Source organism: Syngnathus acus, chromosome 21, assembly GCF_901709675.1.
Source record: "Syngnathus acus chromosome 21, fSynAcu1.2, whole genome shotgun sequence".
In the NCBI taxonomy this organism is placed as follows: Eukaryota; Metazoa; Chordata; class Actinopteri; order Syngnathiformes; family Syngnathidae; genus Syngnathus; species Syngnathus acus.
This window is the reverse complement of record NC_051105.1, coordinates 11543454-11562306: the sequence shown is the minus strand read 5'-3', so window position 1 is coordinate 11562306 and position 18853 is coordinate 11543454. Positions and strand designations below refer to the sequence as shown.

General features: G+C 46.5%; 4 protein-coding genes across 14 annotated transcripts; 2 read left to right on the top strand and 2 right to left on the bottom strand.

Annotated features, from left to right (window-relative positions):
* The first annotated feature begins 129 nt into the window (after positions 1-129).
* Positions 130-3719, top strand: LOC119115324 (protein FAM124A). 9 transcript variants are annotated; one of them, XM_037239747.1, is made up of 5 exons: positions 130-470; positions 1493-1565; positions 1774-2062; positions 2142-2869; positions 3105-3719. In XM_037239747.1, exons 3-5 carry the CDS (start codon positions 2002-2004, stop codon positions 3657-3659), a joined length of 1344 nt encoding a protein of 447 aa, XP_037095642.1. In that variant the 5' UTR covers positions 130-470; positions 1493-1565; positions 1774-2001; the 3' UTR covers positions 3660-3719. The 9 variants fall into 9 exon arrangements, 6 of the variants coding, with proteins under 6 accessions (XP_037095642.1, XP_037095638.1, XP_037095640.1 ...); XM_037239743.1 differs by lacking the exon at positions 1493-1565 and having other exon boundaries at positions 2031-2062; XM_037239745.1 differs by having other exon boundaries at positions 1357-2062.
* A 31-nt stretch (positions 3720-3750) lies between these two features.
* Positions 3751-5806, bottom strand: LOC119115325 (zinc finger and SCAN domain-containing protein 20-like). Of its 2 annotated transcripts, XR_005096130.1 has the most exons (4): positions 5258-5806; positions 4775-4948; positions 4152-4638; positions 3752-4087 (listed from the first exon to the last, which is right to left on the bottom strand). XR_005096130.1 is itself a non-coding variant. In XM_037239749.1 (3 exons), exons 1-3 carry the CDS (start codon positions 5616-5618, stop codon positions 4343-4345), a joined length of 831 nt encoding a protein of 276 aa, XP_037095644.1. In that variant the 5' UTR covers positions 5619-5806; the 3' UTR covers positions 3751-4342. The 2 variants fall into 2 exon arrangements, 1 of the variants encoding a protein (XP_037095644.1); XM_037239749.1 differs by having other exon boundaries at positions 3751-4638.
* Positions 5807-6743: 937 nt separating this feature from the next.
* Positions 6744-9912, top strand: serpine3 (serpin peptidase inhibitor, clade E (nexin, plasminogen activator inhibitor type 1), member 3). 2 transcript variants are annotated; one of them, XM_037239887.1, is made up of 9 exons: positions 6744-6900; positions 7178-7459; positions 7765-7977; positions 8095-8376; positions 8488-8686; positions 8757-8857; positions 8928-9014; positions 9587-9670; positions 9758-9912. In XM_037239887.1, exons 2-9 carry the CDS (start codon positions 7195-7197, stop codon positions 9808-9810), a joined length of 1284 nt encoding a protein of 427 aa, XP_037095782.1. In that variant the 5' UTR covers positions 6744-6900; positions 7178-7194; the 3' UTR covers positions 9811-9912. The 2 variants fall into 2 exon arrangements, with proteins under 2 accessions (XP_037095782.1, XP_037095781.1); XM_037239886.1 differs by lacking the exon at positions 6744-6900 and having other exon boundaries at positions 7114-7459.
* A 228-nt stretch (positions 9913-10140) lies between these two features.
* On the bottom strand, positions 10141-17988 carry ints6 (integrator complex subunit 6). The gene is made up of 18 exons (XM_037239899.1): positions 17483-17988; positions 17278-17355; positions 16001-16150; positions 15228-15317; positions 14964-15147; positions 14690-14815; positions 14458-14609; positions 14229-14381; positions 13918-14050; positions 13748-13842; positions 13540-13650; positions 13254-13469; positions 13013-13139; positions 12784-12926; positions 12516-12699; positions 12085-12441; positions 11915-12008; positions 10141-11685 (listed from the first exon to the last, which is right to left on the bottom strand). The coding sequence occupies exons 1-18, from the start codon at positions 17591-17593 to the stop codon at positions 11592-11594; spliced, it is 2598 nt and encodes an 865-aa protein (XP_037095794.1). The 5' UTR covers positions 17594-17988; the 3' UTR covers positions 10141-11591.
* Positions 17989-18853: the final 865 nt, after the last annotated feature.

The window sequence follows — 18853 nt, the reverse complement described above, 5'->3', positions numbered from 1 at the left end:
ATCTATCTATGAACCCAACTCGCCATCCATTTATCTATCTTCTAAAAATACAATAGCGATGTTTCTTCAGTGACAGCTCGTACTTTTTAAATTTGAAGATGGATTTGAAGTCGTCATACTTTTACCGCTAAGTACATATTTTGTGTCGTGAAACTACTATACCTTAAATATTTACGTAACCTCTAGGCGTAAATCATGTAGACAAAAAGAAAACGAAAAGTAATTAGATTTCCTACAGTACCTTGAAGGCACCGCCGTCTGACTCCAGTCGCCTGCTGCTTGTGACGTTGCTCGCAGACTGACTCCAGACGCAAGTCCGTCAACACTCCCGCCTTGTTTGTATTTTTGGGAACTTTTACAAACAAAGCATGCTCATCGCTACAGTCTACATTAAATAAATTTCCTCTTATTGAGATGGAAAAGAACTCTGTAGAAGATGAGTGCGTGGATTCGGGAGCAGAAACTGCAGGGTGAGTAGCAAAAAAAGAAGAAATCACTACCAGATGCTCCGCTATGCATAATAATATGCATGGCTTACATGGAACTCAAATCACATAATTTTGACTATGATTTTTAATATAATAATTGACATGCATGTTTTTCAGACATTAATAAATGGACCTCACGAGTGGTATGTTACAGTTGTGACCCAAACAAGCAAGAATGAAGTATCTTATTGGATCCAATACAAGATAAAATACATTTATTTTAATAAAGTCGTTTCTAGTCCTTCAATTAAAAATTAAACCTGTCCACCAGATGGTTGCATGCAGAATGTTTGTTTTTTCAGACTTGTTTATTAAAATCGTTACAAATATAATTGACTTATTTAATTACAAAAACAGATTTTTGAGAAGATTTGACAATTTTACAATCCTCCCCCAAATATAAGAAATATTGCCATATTGGATCTCATCAGATTCCACAGGCGTCCCTATTATTGTGATAGATTATAGATCTGTGTTGACTAATCCAGATGACGGTGAGGATTAACATGCTCACTTTTCTATTAGCCACCCGTGTGTGTGTGCCTGTCTTTGTAGTGACGTCACCGTGAGACATGTCCCTAATCTGTACCCGCCAGCATGGTGTCTATCGCAATTAAGCATCCCCCAAAAGGGATTAATGGCAGGTCGCTTGGATTAAATGACATCACTTGAGGTTTGACTCAGAATGGGCAAAGCACAAATAATATCTTATTTTGTGGATTTTACACTAATTGTTCATTTATCATCAAATGCGTGTTTTCCATCAATGTAGACATTTTTTCGACACTGAATGGGAATACAAAACCAGCCGGGAATTTCCCGCCAGAATAAAGTCTTTCCTCGTACGTTTTGATTGTCGTCCCAGCAGCCAAAATTGGAGCGAAAGCGGGAAGCAAATCAATCCAGAACGTGATTCCTGCTTTTCTCATCTTTTATTTGCATTATGGGGACGTTTTTGGACGGCGGCGCTTGAAAGTTTAATGACAGCCCGGGCTATTCCACAGACGGGACCACACAGGAACTGAGGGTTTTGGATTTTAAAGACCAGAGTGTCTTCCAAGAAAGTTGAGGAAGAAGGTTGGTGTCGATCCAAAGCTGGCAGGTCACACCAGAGTCAAGCCTCAAGTGTGTTGTTGTTTTTGTTGCTGCTGGCTGCCATTATTGCCTTTGGCTGTCGACGAGCGGCTCACTAAATTGCTTCGGTCTACTCCAAATTGTCAGTTTGATGTCTTTTTATTGTCGTTTTTCCTCATTGCATCCTTCCCCTGCTTCATTTTATGGTTAGCGGTGTCTACGGAAAGAAGGCAATAAATCATTTGGAGTGAAAACGCCCCGAGAAAGGCATCACGTTGGCTGGCGAGAGGGCGACCTGTCTATTGTTTGCCCTGACGTTGACTGGTGACCTTTCTAGGGTGTGACCCGCTTCTCCCTCTTTCATTTCCTCGTGGTGTTTTTTTTTCCCGCCTCAAGTTCAATTTAGATTTTCTTCTATCGGACAATAATATTAATATGAATGCTCTCATACCACTTGATCCTCTGCAGGTCTGATTACAGTCCCTTGTCATCTACGAGCAGTAAGTACAAACAAAAACGCACAAGTAAAATATTTGGAATCTGGTTGGAAATGGAGATTTTGTTGTTGTTGTTGTTGAGGCGACGTTTGGATGGGCGACCTCCAGCGGGATCCCTTCCTGGTGAGCGTCCACCTGATAGCGGACCCGGGCGAGGGCAACGTCCTTCAGCGGGCAACGGACAGCGTTCTGGCATGGTTGCACCCTGAGCTGCAGCTCTTCAGGGTGTCGGAGCGCGCCGCCTCCTCCGAGCGTCCTCGATCCAAGCACCGGCACAATTCTCCTCAACCGGCCTTGGCAGTCATTTTGTTCCTCCTGGAGGGCAACGGTGGTGGCCAGGAGCTGCTGCTTCCGCCTTGGCGCTATCATCATAGCGAAGAGGTGAGTGGCGGGCGGCGCTCGGGAGCGGCGTCCACGCAGGATTTTTTCACGCTAGGGTCCGGCACTCCGCCGTGGGCTCTGAGGAGGGTCCACTACGGTAAAGGGACGCTACGTATGACCTTGTACTGTTGCCATGACAACTACGCCCACACGGTGCGGTTGTACAAGCTTCTGCTGGGACGCCGGCTGGCCCACAAGAAACCCGACTTCTGCTTCTTGGTGGTCTACGCCAACCCCCATCTGGAGGTCCAGATGGCTTTCAGGAGGTTGCCCAGGGGGAGGCGCCCGGCCCCTCTGGACGCGACGGTGGTGGAGGTGAGGGTGCGAGACGTGGGCGCCCTGGTGCCACTCCTGCCCAATGCGTGCCGGCCCATCAGTGACTTGAGGTGGCAGACGCAAGACTACGATGGCAATAAAATACTACTGCAGGTCAGAACTTCGTCTTTGGACTTTACATCCACAGTTTTTGTCACTATCAGTTTCAGACTTGGGGTCCAGGTGGTGGGAGATTAGTTTGGAAAGTGGAATCAGATTAAGGATCAGTCCATTAGCGCTATTGAAGGCTCACAATGTGCTAATGTGTGCTGACAAGTACGCTCAAGTGACAGATGCTCCTAAGCCACTTTTATACAGCTTCTGGACAAAACTCGTTTCTCTCGTTCAGGTGCAAGGTGCTCACTGGAGCCGTCGCCATCCTCATCGGGCGGTGCCCCGCCACAGGGACTTGCATCATCAGGCGTCTCTGCGCTCCCTCCCACTGGGCAGCCAGGAGGACTTCTATCCTGAGTGGTGCCATCCCTCAGAGGGACGGGGCGGACTCTCTGGATCGCTCTTCTCGCTGCCGAACCTCAGCTCCTCGCCGGGACCCCCGGCCAGCCCGCCTCGCCAGAATCGTCGCAGCCGCTCTCTCCAGCGGAGCGCCTCTCTTGCTCCTCCCTTTCGCCTCAATGTGGATGCCCTGGTGGGGGCCGAGGAGACAGACGTGGACACGGGGACCACGGTCCGAGCGGGCGGCGTGGACCTCAGCGTGATGTCGGCTTACGTCCACCAAGCCTTCCCGCCGGCCTCCCACTACCAGCCTCTTGATCCAGAAGACAAAACGGCCCTGCCAAAGAGGACAAAAGACGGGGAAAGCTCCACAGTGCCGCCCAATGGCGAAAACCATGAAGCGCTTGTAGGAGGACGTGCAGGAGAAGAAGTTGAGGAATTCTACATTTGAGGTGGACTACGCCGCCCCCTGGGCCTCGAAGTATGCTCTACTATTTTTAGATTGCGTGTATTTTGAGGCTGTTCTGTACATTTCCACTGTGGAAGGCTTGGTTCTATTTTATTAACATGAATGTGTAAATTGATATTTAATGAACATTGTTATGTTTACAGTTATACAGTTAAATACAAATGTTTTTTTATTTCTTTAACAATAAAAACTTTTTTACATACTTTGGCCTGATAGACTTGGACGGAAACTATCATGTATAATGTACATTCAGATAACATCAGCAATTTTCTCACTGAAATATTTTATATTTTGCATTTCTCTTAAGTGAAACATTTCCACCAGTTTGTCACGAGATCATTCCGCCATTTTGTCCATTGAACATTCTGCCATTTTGGTCGATAGAACATTCTGAGAACGTCACTATTTTGTCACTGCAAAGGTTACGCTATTAAGTCAGCCTCTTGTGGAATGTCCACCATTTCGTCAACATCAATGGAACGTTTCCACCATTTTGTCAACATCGCTTCAAGGTTCCACAACTTTAGCAAGCTCATTGGTACCTTCTACACTTTTGTCATCCTCACTGGTTACCAACTTCACAAAAGCTTCCCAGTATTTCCTCAACCTCCTGTGGGTGTTCCAACTATATTGTCCATGCCGCCATACCATTGGGCTATTTATGGTCATTGCGAGTTGGAGCTCTCCACCAGCTTCCCGAGCATGGCCAAGAAGGCCTGGTTAAAGGTGTTGGTTGCATCCAGCTCCTGTCTCCTGAGAGCTTCTTCTGTCTCCCTGGACAATCTCATTTCCTCCAGGGCTAGCTGGAAATGTTCAGCCCGTTGCTGTAGCTGAAGTTCCTGAAGGCGGACGGCGCGCTCCTGCTGCGCCTCTTCTACGCGGTGGTGAACCACATCAGCCGAGTGAATATCACGCAGAACAGCCGCCAGGTCAGAGTCGCGCGGCGCCCTCCGACGGCCATCTTGGGGGGGGGACAGGAAACGGAGAAAAGTAGAAAGGACATCAGCACAGTGTGCAATTTTGGATCGTTTCCTCTTAGGTTCCTTTTACTGCTGTTTCTGTTTGACTCACAATGTAGTAGCAGCAGCAGCACTTACTGCGCTTTGGCGGTGACATTTCAGGCACACTGACATCGTCGTCTTCTTCTGCATCGGAGTCCACCTCGGAGTGTTGAGGCAGGGTGGCCATGGATTCGGAAAGGACAGCAGGGCCGCCTTTGGAGCTCAAAGTGCTATCCTCCAGTTTTGACCTTTGCACTATGGGGCTCAAGTCTTGAAGGAATTTTATTTTTGTAAAAGAAAACGTTGTTTTATTCATAGGAAGTTATTAAAAATAGGGAAAATTGTGAATTGTAATAGAAAATAATTGAGAATTGTCAATTACTACATTAGTTGAATATAATTTTGACCCATTATAAATTCATTATTTTTTAATATAATTGTGACAGATTTATTTTATACATATTAAATGAAATATTTAACATTATACTAAGAAGTGTTCAGACATTAATAGTCAAGCTCAGACCCAAGTGCAGAAATTATTTGTATTATGAAAAGTAACAATTATAGTGTCGAGCATACCGTCCTCAGTGATAACTTCCAGGAAATTGGAGTCGTCCCTCAGGTTGTTGCAGCTGTCCCGAACCCGGTGTCCGTAAATGGCGTCCATATGTCCGAACCACTTCCAGCTCTTGCGGTTGGAGCCTCCGCGGCAGTTGTTGTCTTTAATGGCCCGGTAGTCGCTCTTGAGCTTCTTGAGTTTCTCGCGGCACTGGCGGAAAGTCCGATTGTAGCCAAAGGAGGCCATTCGCTGGGCCAGCTCGCGATACACCTTCTCGTTGCGAGTGCCGTCCAGCTCCACTTGGATCTTCTCGTCGGCCACCAGCATCAGGAATTGCGTGACCTCGCTCACCGACCACGGGATGATTTTCTGCGGCGCCATCACCAGGGCGGGTGGGAAGAACACGAACGGACAATGTGCAAACAATTCGGTACCAGACGGGTTTGCGGTTTACTTGATGCACTGGTGTAAATAATCGTCTACGGTCGCTTGGTGATGACATCACAGTGTGGAATTCTCCACCAATGAAGGACCAAGGCAATTGATGACGTCACATATTTGTTTAGGGCCATTTTCACACTTGAACGCTACTTGTGTGATTATTTAATGCCAAAATGAGTATATATTTATTTGTAGATATTTAGTGGGTCATATTTATTATTCATTCTTTAATCACTGCCACATTTAACAATTTCTTGAATCTCTTTTTTTATTCAATTAATGAGAAATTAGTTTTTAATTAATCGTTTGTATTTATTAATGATATTAAATTATTAATAAATAGAATTTATTTATAATTTCATTTTTACTTTTATATTCATTCATTTTATATATTCATTTGACTCAACATAATCTGTCACAAGGTCAAACCTCACACAGGGGTCACCTAAAAAGTTGCTAATGCAATGCTAAAGAGTTAACTGAGTTTTACATAAGGACTACTGAGGTATATGTTTGAAAATGCTTGGACATTGTGGAGTGTTGCCTATTAAAATTGTGTTCACATTCCCACCAAGTTTGGAATTTGTCCTTGCTTGTTCCCATGCTCCTTTTCCCGCCACGCTCTTGTTGCCGTGATGCGGAGCCGGCGTGGGGCAGCTCCACCGCGTCTAATCCTTAGCGGCGTACCTGGCACATCGCGATTGCGACGCCGGCCCGCCGTCACCGGCCAGTGGTCACCCCTAATCCACTAGCATGTAGGCCACCAGAAACAACATTAGTGCCTCCACCACAACTTGATGCATTAATGTTCCCAAAACAGACATGCAGGTTCATTTGGGACTCTTTGGTGGTTATCAAAAGAGCCTTTGATGTTTGGTTCATTAAAGACTTTTCAATGTGGACAAAAAAACAACAACAGTATATTATGTTCTGAAATTTGTGTGAGTGGACTCTGCGGAGGAGGGAGGGGTCATGAACATGAGGGCGGGGGCTTTTATGACAGCTCCGCCCACCCGGCGGCTCCCTGCGGCTGTGGAGCAGGGCGCGCACCCCCGGCCGGCGGGTGGGCGGCTGGTACGGAAGTCGGTGGTACGGACGTCGCCGCCAGAGTCCGCCGCCGCCGGCAGCCTCAGCAGCAGCTCGGAGCTGAGGGTTCCCCCTTTTAAGTGGTTTCATAACTCAAGCAGACGACTGCAAGCAGGAAGCATCCCAACACTCACAGGTACGCCTTTCATTCATTGCATCTCATGCAAATTATCATTTGTATGATCAGGACAATATGTTCATTAGCTCCACAGTCAACAGAGTTTATTGTTATTAAGGTAAGCAAAATAAGAAAATACTCTTGTATAGAAAAAAATGAATTGATTATTAGCTTATGTGTTGGGAGAAAATTGATTATTTTCAAAGTCATATTGTGCTCTGATCCAATACTTTTGCACACTCCTTGCATGTCAATAGTAAAAGGTCCATGTGGAGTTTTTGTTCTCCTTTTCCAGAACCTTTGAACACTGAGATGTGTTGTCTGCCTGCTTGTGCGATCTTGGCTTTACTCTGCCTGGCGTCACCGGTCCACAGCACCAGCGGCCTGCAGGCCGGCCTGAGGCATCGGCAGGGCAACTTCGCCATGGCCTTGTACCGTGCCGTGTCTGAGGGCCGCGTCGACACCAACCTGGTGGTGTCGCCGTCCGGCGTGGCGGCTGCCCTGGGCCTCCTGCAACTGGGTGCCCGGGGCAACACCAGAGCCCAGCTGGAAGCTGGCCTTGGCTACGACGTCAACGGTGCGGCACAGACCGGCCGGCCCCATTGGTGCCAGGCGGTGTGGAGCGGCGGGGTTGCAGCTCGCCCAAGGAGGGTTCGAAGCTGTGATACCTGCCTCCACGCACCGCCCGGCTAATCTCATTATACACACGCCTGCTTGGAAGCTGCCGGGTTAAGAGGTCACCGTGGTTAATTACAAGCGGGGCGAGAGCTGCCAGTCAACTAAGTCTAACGACATGCTTCGCCCACACGCAATGACTACAATTGAAATGTTTTGCTCAGTGAAAATGATTTCAGCGGCTGAATTTTGTGTGTTTGTTCGTAGATGCTCACGTTCGAGAGCTCCTGCAGCAGTGGCAAGGTGAGGTGAACAGCAGCAGCAATCCAATGGCGTCAAAGGAGGCGTGGCTACAGCAGACGTGCGTCCTGTTGGTGCAAAGCAGCATTAAACTAGCTGCCGGATTTGAACATAATGTTGAAACCTGGGCTGATGTCAGTGTGATGAGAGATCACCAGCAGCAGAACGACTCACACAGAGGTAATGCTAACAATTAACATGTAATGGTAAACAGGCTAATTGCTAACAATCAGCATCTTTTGGTTGTCATAGAAACACGTTAAGTACTGAGCATGCGCAATTGTTACTTGTGTGCAGATGAGGCATGGCTCCCACTACAGGCAGGAAGCAGTAGCGGAGATTTATCTGGGTCTGGTGAAGTTCAACAGGCTGAAGCCTCAACATCGTTGACGTCACTATCGACATCGTCAACATTATGGCCATCCGGCCAGCAGATGGCACTGTTGAGTCGAGTTGCATTCAAGGGCACTTGGCAAAAACAGTTTCACACTGTCAACACGCACAACCTCCAGTTTCTGCTCTTGGACGGCACCACGGTCAAAGTGCCCATGATGCATCAGTCTGCTGAGGTCTACTTTGGTAAGGAACATCTTGCTGTCAATTTTTGTGATTTCTTTAACTATAATAACCTTGGTGGCTATGCTATTTTTGCTGCAAGTCTAAAATTGAGACATTTCTGTTCCTGCTCAGGTCAGTTCCTAACACCGTTTAACCAAAGGTACTCGGTCCTGGATCTCCCCTACTCTGGAATGTCCCTGAGCCTCCAGGTGGTCCTCCCTGTGGACCGCAAGACCCCACTGTCTGCTCTGGAGGCTCAGCTGAGCTTTCGCCACGTGGCCTCCTGGCAGGCCGGTCTACGCAGGACCAAGATGGACGTCTTCCTGCCCAGGTGACCAATCGCTGGGCATTGTCATTAGGACAAACCTTTTTCTCGGTTGTCATAATTTGTGCATGTTTAGGTTCAAGATGCAGAAAAAGTTGAACTTGAAGTCCACACTTCCTGCCATGGGAATCGCAGACGCCTTCAACCCGTCGAACGCTGACTTTTCTGGGATTTCAGGTCTGTGTCCGGTTATGCGAACATGTCTGAGAGCGGTTCTAAAAAGCCGACTGGTCGTTTGTGTGCGCAGCCGAGGACTCGCTCTACATATCAGACGCCTACCATGACGTTGCTATCGAAGTCACGGAGGAAGGGACCAAGGCGGCTGCCTCCACAGGTAAGAAATAAAAGATTTTTCATGTTTTGCCAGAACATTATTTTGACTTTTTTGTTGCGAAATTATTTTTCCCCACAAGATCAACGGCAACTGATGTAACTGTATTTTCAAAGAGTTAGTGACAAAGATTAAGATTAAAGATTAAAGTCCCAATGATCGTCACACACACCTGGGTGTGGTGAAATTTGTCCTCTGCATTTAACCCATCCCCGTGTGATTTTAATCCATCCCCTGGGGGAGAGGGGAGCAGTGAGCAGCAGCGGTGCCGCGCTCGGGAATCAGTTGGTGATCTAACCCCCCAATTCCAACCCTTAATGCTGAGTGCCAAGCAGGGAGGCAATGGGTCCCATTTTTATAGTCTTTGGTATGACCCGGCCGGGGTTTGAACCCACAACCTTCCAGTCTCAGGGCGGACACTCTACCACTAGGCCACTGATCTGTACTAAGCTACTGACTATACGACATATTCGACTATCCTAATATTTTAAGTATTCAGTTATATTGTTGTAAATTTCCACGTTAATTGAACCGTTTGTTGTTTGGAATAAATTCAAAATGATGTCATGTTTCAGCCATGGTGTTACTGAAGCGTTCCCGCTCTGCCGTCTTCAAGGCAGACCGGCCGTTCCTGTTCCTGCTGAGACACGTTAAAACAGGTACTTTGTTTTTGGCTATTAGCTTTTTTGTTAGCATCAACATGTCCCTTTGAGTAATTTGTTACAACTTTGTGTATTTCTCAACAGGATCCATTTTGTTCATGGGCAGAGTGACGAACCCCGCCGACCAGTATTTTTAACGTGACGTGCACACAGTATTTATTTTGCAGGCATTTCCAGAAAGAGAGACAATATTTTTGTAAATGTGTAAATAAAATTTTAATACATTTTTTTACACTTGCTATGTATTTTGGTTATTTTGTGGCACCCTCACATTTCTTTTTCCAAATTACAAAAATATTAAGTTAAAACATTATTTTTTCCAAATTACAAAAATATTAAGTTAAAACATTTTATATACTAATTAAAAGCCAATTTTTTATCGCAGTAATGTTTTGATTAAATAATTGAAAAATATATTGGCAACTTGCAGATTTTTTTTCCCCAAACGACAAAGAAAGTCAGCAAAATTCACGTCTTTAGCGAGACTTTATTAAGACGGTGGCCATTCACAGTGTAAAATAGAGACTTTTATTCATGGAAATACTTACAAAAAGGCCATTATTATTTTCTCCACCACGACAACATCTTTTAAATATTACTCTAGAGTTATGTACAGCTTTACAGTGTATTCAAAATACTCTTTTGGTAGCCTGCTCACAAACAAACAAACAAACAAACAAATAAACAAACACACCTATGGCAGATTTTGGTCCCAGTTGGAAAGCAAGTCCTGATTTTGCATGGTTCTAGAGATCACATTACCCGCGCCAAATAAATCGAATCACATTTTTGTGTTTTGCAGTGCCCGCCCAAAAGAAATTACAAAGCAACTCATGTTAGCGTGGTTTGGAGATTTCTTAAGCCGTCCAAAGAAAATCACATCTACAACAAGGTGTTGTTTTCAAGGACATTAAATAAGTCTGCAATTGTACACAAGTGCATGTGAGAGTTCAAGATTTTATGCCACTTCCTGAGCTTTTTGTCCCTGTTAATCAACCATCGACCAATCACATCGATTTCTGCTCGCCGTGTGACACGCATAGCTTAAGTAGGTCGTAGATCGTTTGATCTACGGTCTCCTGTTGATAAATTTATTTGCTCTTAGGTTGTCCGTCGGTCACCAGTCCAATAGCTCTCGCCAAAGTTAGTCTTCGTCATTTGTCAGTCAACTCGTGGTCACTTCTTTTTCAGTTCATTCAGTTGCCAGCCGCTCGTTTGCTCTTTGGTTTCCCGTCAGGTCAGTAGAAAGTCACCCAAGGGTTGACCATCAGTCTACAAACAGTTGCTTGCAAGACATCAGTTGGTCAACCTGGTCGCCCATTGGTTGTCAAATGTCCGTAGCCCTTCGGTCAACCATTTCGTCGACTGTTGCTTGAACGCCAGTCAGTAATTTGTCCATTGGTCACCAGTGAATGGATTTGCAGACGTCGGTCAGTCGCCCTTTGGTCAAACATCTGTTGATCAAGTATCTTAGACTGTCGGTCACCAGTGACTTGTTTCCAAGATATCAGTTACCTTTGTTCAACTCATCAATTAGTTGATCATCAGTAAGCAACTTGCCCAACTGTTGCCCGCCGATCAGTCCTGTCGATCTATTTGTCGGATCAATAACAAGGAGTGCTTGTATTGGTGGAGAGTCAAATTTGAAAGAAAACCCTCAAAGTGCCGCTTAAATAAAAAGTCACACGAGCAGTCGAGTGCTCCTTAAGGTTCTGGATTGGCGGGTGTGACGACTGAGCAATTCGGTTTCACAGAAACCACAACCCGTTTGCTCCAAAACGTCACAGGAAATCGTCACGTTCGTCATTCGAGAATGCTCACGTCATCCAGGCTGAAAATCCACCGAATAGAAAATAGAAGTCCTCTTTGTTAGTGGGTTGGTTAGGAGTTCAGTTGGGGGGGTGGGACAAGGCGGTGGTCAGAGTGCATCCACGTGGTTGGTGTTATTGGACCTGGTGTGGATCTCCTCCAGCAAATTCTCCAGTTGCTCGATCAGAACGCGCTTCTTGAATCTTCGCAGGGGGAAAAACAGATTAGAATGAAAAAAACAGAACCTTGCACAACTCAATTGAAAAATTGTATCTTTTCGCGATTGTAAGTAGAAAAATAACCAAGAAAATGTGATTGCATAAATGTGCACACCCTAAATGTGCAGCGTATCTCAAGGAATCACCAGGAATCGGTTATAAAAATCTTGCAAGTCAAGTTGTCACTGTATTTCACCAAAAGACAAAAAGGTACCTGGCTGCCTCTTTAATGATATTTTGGAGGAAGATGAGCCGCGTTTCCAAGGTGCCTTGGATCTGCTTTAGGAAGTAGAAGATCTTCTCATAGTCTGAAAAGAAGCAATGAGTATTTATTAGGAAAACTAAAAAAAAAAAAAAAAAGGATATATTTCTGAAGTTGCATACGTCTTCCGGGCTTCCTGATCTCCTTGGTGATGAGCCCCTTGAGCTCGTTGTTGACTTTGGTGGTCTCGTTGTGGATGTGTTTCTTCAGAGTGGTGGGAGACAGGTACCTGGGATGATGCTCCCCCGCCAGGATCACTTCTGGCCTGGCCTCCTCTTCCTCACCCAGCTGACCGTTCTCCTCCTCCTCCTCCTCCTCCTCTTCGTCCCGGGGCTGGCCATCCTGCGAGTCCGAGTGGTTTTCCTGAGGGTCGGCGGTATCCAAGGTGTCCGAGTCGGAGCTCGAGTCCGTGCCGCTGCAGTGGTTCTGGTTGAGGTGGTTGATGATCAGATCAGGTTCTCCGTCGCTGTTGTCCACGTCTGTAAAGATTTTGAAACGAGCGTGTTGCCATAAAAAGAAGAATTGTTTGTTTGCAACCATCAGGTTCACTCACCTGAGTCAGGTCGAGGGCTGGCTGGGGGAGTAATGGGGGGCGTGTAGGCCCGACCTAGGCGCAGCAGGGGTGACATGCAGCGCCTTCTCTTAGGTCCGCCGCCCGTCAAATTGTTGTCTGCGGGCCTCTTCCCTTTATTCTGAGGACTGGTCACAAACTCGTCAGCCTCGTCGATCATCATGCCCTAGAAGAGGAGAAACGAAACAAACGCGTTAAAAGATTTATAAGCGGCAGGTCTAGATTTTGGGGATGGGGTCAACGGGGGAACCTTCTTATCCAGCTTGAAGGGATTGCCAAAGGTGTGAAGGCGCTTGGGCTGCTCGGGGTCGGCGTCTCGGAGGGGCTGGGGAGCGGCTTTCAGGAAGTCCTGGTAATTCCCCATCTGAGCGATGGGAACGCTGTGGAGCTGATCTGTGCAGGAGATGACAGATGGACATCACAGTTATCGTTTTAGTACACTTCAGATGTACGTTGGTGGTGACCGACAGTGTGAATACCTGCGTCGTAGCCTCGTAGTGTGCAGACTGTGGTGTTGAGAAAGTTTCTCCTCATGCGGCTGAGCTGGTCCAGCAAGTGACTACGGGGAATGTCGTAAGGGTTCCGGAAGCTCTGAGGCTTGAAGCCCTGAAGAGGACATCCGACATGAAGAAATCAGCAAAGCCAATAAATGCTGGCTCTCGATGCAGTTCGTTAAGAGAGAGAACCAGTTGTGCATTTAATAAAGTGACATAGGCTGACCTTGTTGAGGAGCGCCAGGTGAAACCCCTGGAACTCTTTTGGGTTGAGCTCAAGAGGTGGCGCTGGGGCATCACCCGAGAGACTCTGAAGTTGCTGGATGAAGTCTCTGCGCTGTGCTAGCGAGATGCCGCCGCCTCGCCACCGTACCTTGATGCCCGACTCAGGCGGCGCCTTCTTCCCGATGGAGGCGATCAGGCGGTCGTACTCCATTTTGGTCTGGAAGTAAACGGTGTCATATGAGAACAGTACAGACCCTGCAAAGCGAGTTGGCTTATTCGAGTCGAACCTGCTGGCTTAGCTTCTTGAGGTAGGAGACCACACTGTAACTCAGGCCGTACTCCATGTTGTCAGCCAGAAGGTTGGGAGCTCCCATGATCCTCAGCGCCTTCTTCAGGGACTGCAGAGACAGGAAGATAAAGAGGAAGGAGGAGGTCAGCGGACGAAACAGAAAGCCCAAAGGAAACGGCCAAAAATTCGTTTTTTGGGGTACCCACCCCAATGTAGTACGGAGGCATGGTCTTCAGGTAGTTCTCAAAGGACTGCCGCCACTTGAGTGTGGGCTTGAACTTGTGCACTTTGATGAGGTCGTCTACGGTAAACAACACAACTTGTACTATTCATGTCTTTCTATTTGCTTCACCAGCTCCTTTGCCTTGTGTCTCACCTAGAAGCGGCAGAAGTACGGGGTAGTTGTAGGGCATGACAAACAGGTTGACGCAGTTGAGCGCCGTGCTGGCCTTCAGGTAGCCGAAGGGCTGGCCGAGGTCACTGTATTTGGCACTGTTGCAAACAAACACCTGAGGAGCGTTAAAGAAAAAAAAATCAATCGGATATAAATTGGTGTTTGTTAAGTGCAGGTATTCATTTTGTCCACTTGGGGTCGCTTAAGAGCAAAGATTTTGCTTCAACCTTTTGGAAAGTGAATTTCAATTAATCGTTGAAGTTATATTGCAGGGAGCTAGCAGGGCACGCTACCTGCCAGCAGGTGTGTGGAGACTTCCTCTCGAGGATGTACTGAGTGAGCGGCGAGGGCTCCAACTCATATTTGTCAAAGGGAACCTTGTCGATCACCATGGGTTCGGCGTCCAGGCAGGAGAAGCGAACGTGCGGGTGGGCCGAGCGGGGGGGCTGGGCAATAGATGTGAATATTCAAACATCAAGTGGATTGGAATTTTGATGTTTTGAACCGCTTCATGTTCCTTACCAGCGTGGGGGAGTTCTGATCCGGCCAGAAGGCCTCAGGTACGGGCCAGTGTCCGATAGGAACGCCCGTTTTGGGATTGGGTCGGACGTAGATGAGTTTGTGGCAGCAGTGCCAAGGCTGCAGGCCAGGCTTTAATGCCTCAGGAGGAGCATCTGGACCCCGCCCCAAAAATCAAAGACGTTACGACGCGAGATACGTTTGCTACACAGGAGGACGTCCAGACGAGACTCACCGTCCAACGGGGGAGGGTCAGGCCCGGTCTTTTCAAAGTTAATGACCACCCCGCTTTGGATCTTCTGGACCAGAGACTCCAGACACTGATTCAACATGCGCTGGGAGAACACACTGTAGGAACGCCCTGAAAAAATAAACAGTGACAAAATACATGTTCTTATTTGGAGTCTTCGAGGCGGTGAACCAGTCACAAAGTTCGTCTCGTTACTGGAATGATGGTTCGCTTCGAAGCACATGACTCAACTGGAGGCGCAGGTTTGAGATCTGCCTACCTCCAGTGACTTCACACATGGGCGTGATGGGCGAGTCGTCGGACGGGACACCGCCGACCGGATCGGGCTCCACTGACGCGTGGCCGGGGATGCGCAGCACTAGCGCGAACAGACGCTGGTCCCAGCGGAAGGGCTCCTTGGTCAGCTCGCTGCCCGGCAGGGGCGTCGTCAGGGGGAGATGGAGCTGCAACATAAATCATTTTTCTGTGTGTGCGCCTTTTACATGGAAAATGGTGGCTTTCACTTGATATTATCAACACTGACCTCATCTTGGACACCCCCAGTGGTGGTCAACTTGTTGCCATCGGTGATGGCGATAATGATAGCGGGCTCGAGAAAGAAAGGGTTCCTTCCCTACAGAGACAAAGAAACCAAAGCAAAGAGTTTTTTTAATACCAATATTTGTAAAACAAGGAATCCACTATCAAGATAGCAGTAAAAAAAGAACCCATTGCTTTTGCGGCAACCTTCACTTCTTTAAGCCCAAATGCTTCTTAAACAATCAGGATATTTATTGTCTTCCACTAATGAGGCTTAGAGGTGATAGTTAAACTGGCTTTTCACTGTTGCTAAGCAACAGTTCATTTTGGTTGCTAATATAAGATAAAGTACATGGTGGTTATTACTGAGGGACACAATCACTCCTCTCCTACTAATGAGGTTGGGAATATGCCCTCTCTCCTCCCATCTTCCTCACCCAACACAGTGCAGGAGGCACTTTTCATATTTTTGTGACCTAACATTAAAGAAAACCCGAGATTTTCATATTGCCTAATTTAAGTTTTTTGTTTTTTTTTTAAACATTTTTCAATATAGTTTCACCCAATTCTATATCATTTACATATAAGTGTGATTTTAGCACCTCATGAAGAAAAGTAGGGGTGTCCCATCTGTTATGGAAAAACATTAAATAGGCATTATGAGTGTGTTTTTGTCACAGTATGCACGTGGTTGATGCTTGGAGGACTGGGGGTTGGGGTGGGTGGAAGGGGGGATCCGAGTGTTTTAGGGACTTGTGGCACTTGAGCGCCACCTACCTGCCCGTAGTTGTCAATGCCAGTCACTAGTCTATTTAGATTGAGTAGGTCAAAGGCGGTCCTCAGTGACTGGCCCACGGTGGTGAGTCCGGTGGCCTGCAGATTCCTCAGCTCCGTCATGAACGTGGCGTGGCTCTCTTTCCATCCCGCCTTCACACACAGAAAACCCACACATCAGGTTAATGACATGCTCATTACAACTTCAAACACAGCCAACAACTATATATTTTTTGTGGTTACTGCTGGCAGTAGGAAGGCTGGGAACTTTCATCTACAGCCGCACATAACATTCCTAGATGCGTTATTACTTTTAATGAGCTAGCAGGTTTTGTCACTGTTAGTCGTTAGCAAGAGTTTGAAAAAAAAGAATGATTCAATAATGGGGAAATGCACAAATGCATTTGCGTTATATTCTTGTTTGCTGTTATACATGATCGAAATGTAGCAGTCATGATATTAGTACTGGTAGTAGTAGTAGTCATCCTATTAGTGTGGTTCATTAGGGGTGGTGGTACTTTTAAGTATTAGTAGCTAGTAGTTGTAGTAGAGATAGTAGCAGTAGCAGAAATAAATAAAGTAGTAATAGTGGTATAATTACAGTAGTAATAGTTGGGCTTGAATAGTAATAGTGGCGGTAGTGATGTTAATAAAGATGGTAGTAGCAGTGGAATTAGGAGAAGCAGTACTGGTGATATTGTGGGTAATTACTAATGGAATTACTTATCAAATGATGATATCAGTAATGGCAGTAGGACCAGTAGTGGTTGCAGTAGCAGTACAGGTACTAGTAGTAGTGAAGAAAACATAGCATCATTAGGGGAAGTAGTAATACTACTGTTTGCAGTAAAAGTACAAGTATTATTATAGGTGGTATTAGTAGCAGTGGTGGTAGTGGTTGTAGTGATAGTAGTTCAGTAGTTGTGGTGGAGTATGGGTGGTAGTAGAAGTGGGGATGGTTATAGTTAATAGTGGTTGCAGCATAGTGATATTAAGAGTTACAACTAGTAGTGGTGTGTGAGTGTGCCCCCCACCCCAAGGATGTGTTTGTAAAAATAACTCCCAGAGTTCCTCTGTGCTCTGTACAAAATGTCGGCCATGTTTTAAAGGGGGCATGGACGGCGAGCTTCCTTCTGAGGTGAGAACTCTTTTTTTTTTTTTTCTCAGGGGAGCTTACAACACACTCAGCCTGCCTTGTGAAGGGAGGGGGACACTCATCACCATGATCACGATCAGTCTGGGCCAGTGTAAAGCCGACATGAGCCGAACATGAACTCTACCTTGATCCCGAACGGAATGTCTTCATAATTTACCAACATGTACCGGTCCCCTCGGCTCGCCGGATCTCTGCCTCGGAGCTGTGGAGATAGTAGAGATGATTTAGACCCAAGAGTTGGACTTTTTTTGTTGTTGACAGGTTGAGCCAGAAAAAAAAAGAGGAAATGTCACCCGAGCCGAGCGGGATGGGTCCCGCCAGTACAGTACCTTCATAAAAGTCTCAACAGCGCCTTTTGCTATGTCCAGATAGGTAGTGCCCAGATGGCTGCGCTGGTTCATGGACGCGGACGTGTCTACCAGGAAAAGTAAAACGGGCATTTTGTGGTGCTAACAACACGTTCTGCATGGACTTGGGTGTCAATACACAACCAAAAAGACCATCCCCAAAAAAATAAAAATAAAAATCTTTTGTTCTCTCGCTGCCTGCCGCCCGTGTCACCTCCTCGGCTAGCTAGCTAGCTGCTAACTAGCTAGCCGGCTAACTGTCTGTCTCACACATTCTTTCCACCACACAAAAAAAAGTGTCGGAAGAGTGAGTGGCGAGGCCCCCCGCTTGGCAAACTGAGCTAAATAATTCCCACCCGAGGGGCAGCCCTTGGATTCAAGATGGGTTTTGGCAATTTTGACAATATTTTGCGAATAGTCCTAAGTTTCATCGCTACAAAGTTTCCCCTCACTGTAGGTCCCTGCTTCTCTCTACACTGACTGTACCGAGCGGCTTCTGGCAGTTTTACTGGCAGTTTGGGTTTCTGGCCCCGCCTCTTTAACGTCACATGCTTTAAACGTGGTGCTTTGATTGGCTTCTTTGCCCTAACTGATTACCATATTCAAATAAGGGTCGCTAGATCGTTCTGCGCATGCTCATCTGGCTCAGAGGCAAAAATGCAAAGAATCATTTCGTGTTCATGCGTCATGTGGCACTAAACACGCGGCGATGCAATGTCGTCGTTTAAACCCAGTGAAGACTGTTTGCCACGGTGCACCCTTTACGACTAACGACAGTTGTGACGCTCTTCGAACTCACAGGTTGAAACAAATAAAAGTCATTTGGATTGATAATGTCAGTCACGCCCTGCAGCTCGGAGAGGACAAAAAACATTCTTCATTTTCCCATGTGCAAAAATGCATAAAGACAGATCCACCAGCAGCTTTTACATAGGAAGTAATGATGCACGCTTCTTGGGACGCTTTTATTTTGGTTTACACGGCAGAAAAAATGTGTGAAAGACTTAGCGGTTGTCTGTATTTGTCATATGACACTCAAGCAGTAGCAGCAGGCGTGTGCGATTGTGCAACACATTATTTGCATAATGACGTGGCTCCTTGGTAAACACCACCACTTCCACCTAAACGAGAACGGAAATAGTCCTGATAATGAAAAAGGAAGTAAAAGAAACATGGTGCTTTGTTAGGGAGTAGTTATCAACCACCATGACAAAGCAAAGAAGACTAATGAAATAGAAAAACTAGCAAATAAACGTGATAGTCAAGTTAATGGTTTTTTACTTGTCGTAAATGTGGTAGGACTAGCAATAAACGTAGTAATAGTAGTGGCTGTGGACTGGTTGTGTTAGTAAT

Excerpts from the sequence above, each read along its gene's own strand:
- LOC119115325 (XM_037239749.1), bottom strand. The coding sequence starts at position 5,618 with ATGGCGCCGCAGAAAATCATCCCGTGGTCGGTGAGCGAGGTCACGCAA. Across the intron at positions 4,949-5,257 it reads GGAAGTTATCACTGAGGACG|ACTTGAGCCCCATAGTGCAA; the intron begins GTATGCTCGACA and ends AATTCCTTCAAG. Across the intron at positions 4,639-4,774 it reads AATGTCACCGCCAAAGCGCA|ATGGCCGTCGGAGGGCGCCG; the intron begins GTAAGTGCTGCT and ends CCCCCCCCCAAG.
- ints6 (XM_037239899.1), bottom strand. The coding sequence starts at position 17,593 with ATGCCCGTTTTACTTTTCCTGGTAGACACGTCCGCGTCCATGAACCAG. Across the intron at positions 12,700-12,783 it reads CCTTCAAGCTGGATAAGAAG|GGCATGATGATCGACGAGGC; the intron begins GTTCCCCCGTTG and ends CTCCTCTTCTAG. Across the intron at positions 12,009-12,084 it reads GATCAGGAAGCCCGGAAGAC|ACTATGAGAAGATCTTCTAC; the intron begins GTATGCAACTTC and ends GCTTCTTTTCAG.
- LOC119115324 (XM_037239741.1), top strand. The coding sequence starts at position 567 with ATGATTTTTAATATAATAATTGACATGCATGTTTTTCAGACATTAATA. Across the intron at positions 2,063-2,141 it reads TCCCTTGTCATCTACGAGCA|GCGACGTTTGGATGGGCGAC; the intron begins GTAAGTACAAAC and ends GTTGTTGTTGAG. Across the intron at positions 2,870-3,104 it reads GCAATAAAATACTACTGCAG|GTGCAAGGTGCTCACTGGAG; the intron begins GTCAGAACTTCG and ends TCTCTCGTTCAG.
- serpine3 (XM_037239886.1), top strand. The coding sequence starts at position 7,150 with ATGTGGAGTTTTTGTTCTCCTTTTCCAGAACCTTTGAACACTGAGATG. Across the intron at positions 7,978-8,094 it reads GCAGAACGACTCACACAGAG|ATGAGGCATGGCTCCCACTA; the intron begins GTAATGCTAACA and ends ACTTGTGTGCAG. Across the intron at positions 9,015-9,586 it reads CAAGGCGGCTGCCTCCACAG|CCATGGTGTTACTGAAGCGT; the intron begins GTAAGAAATAAA and ends GTCATGTTTCAG.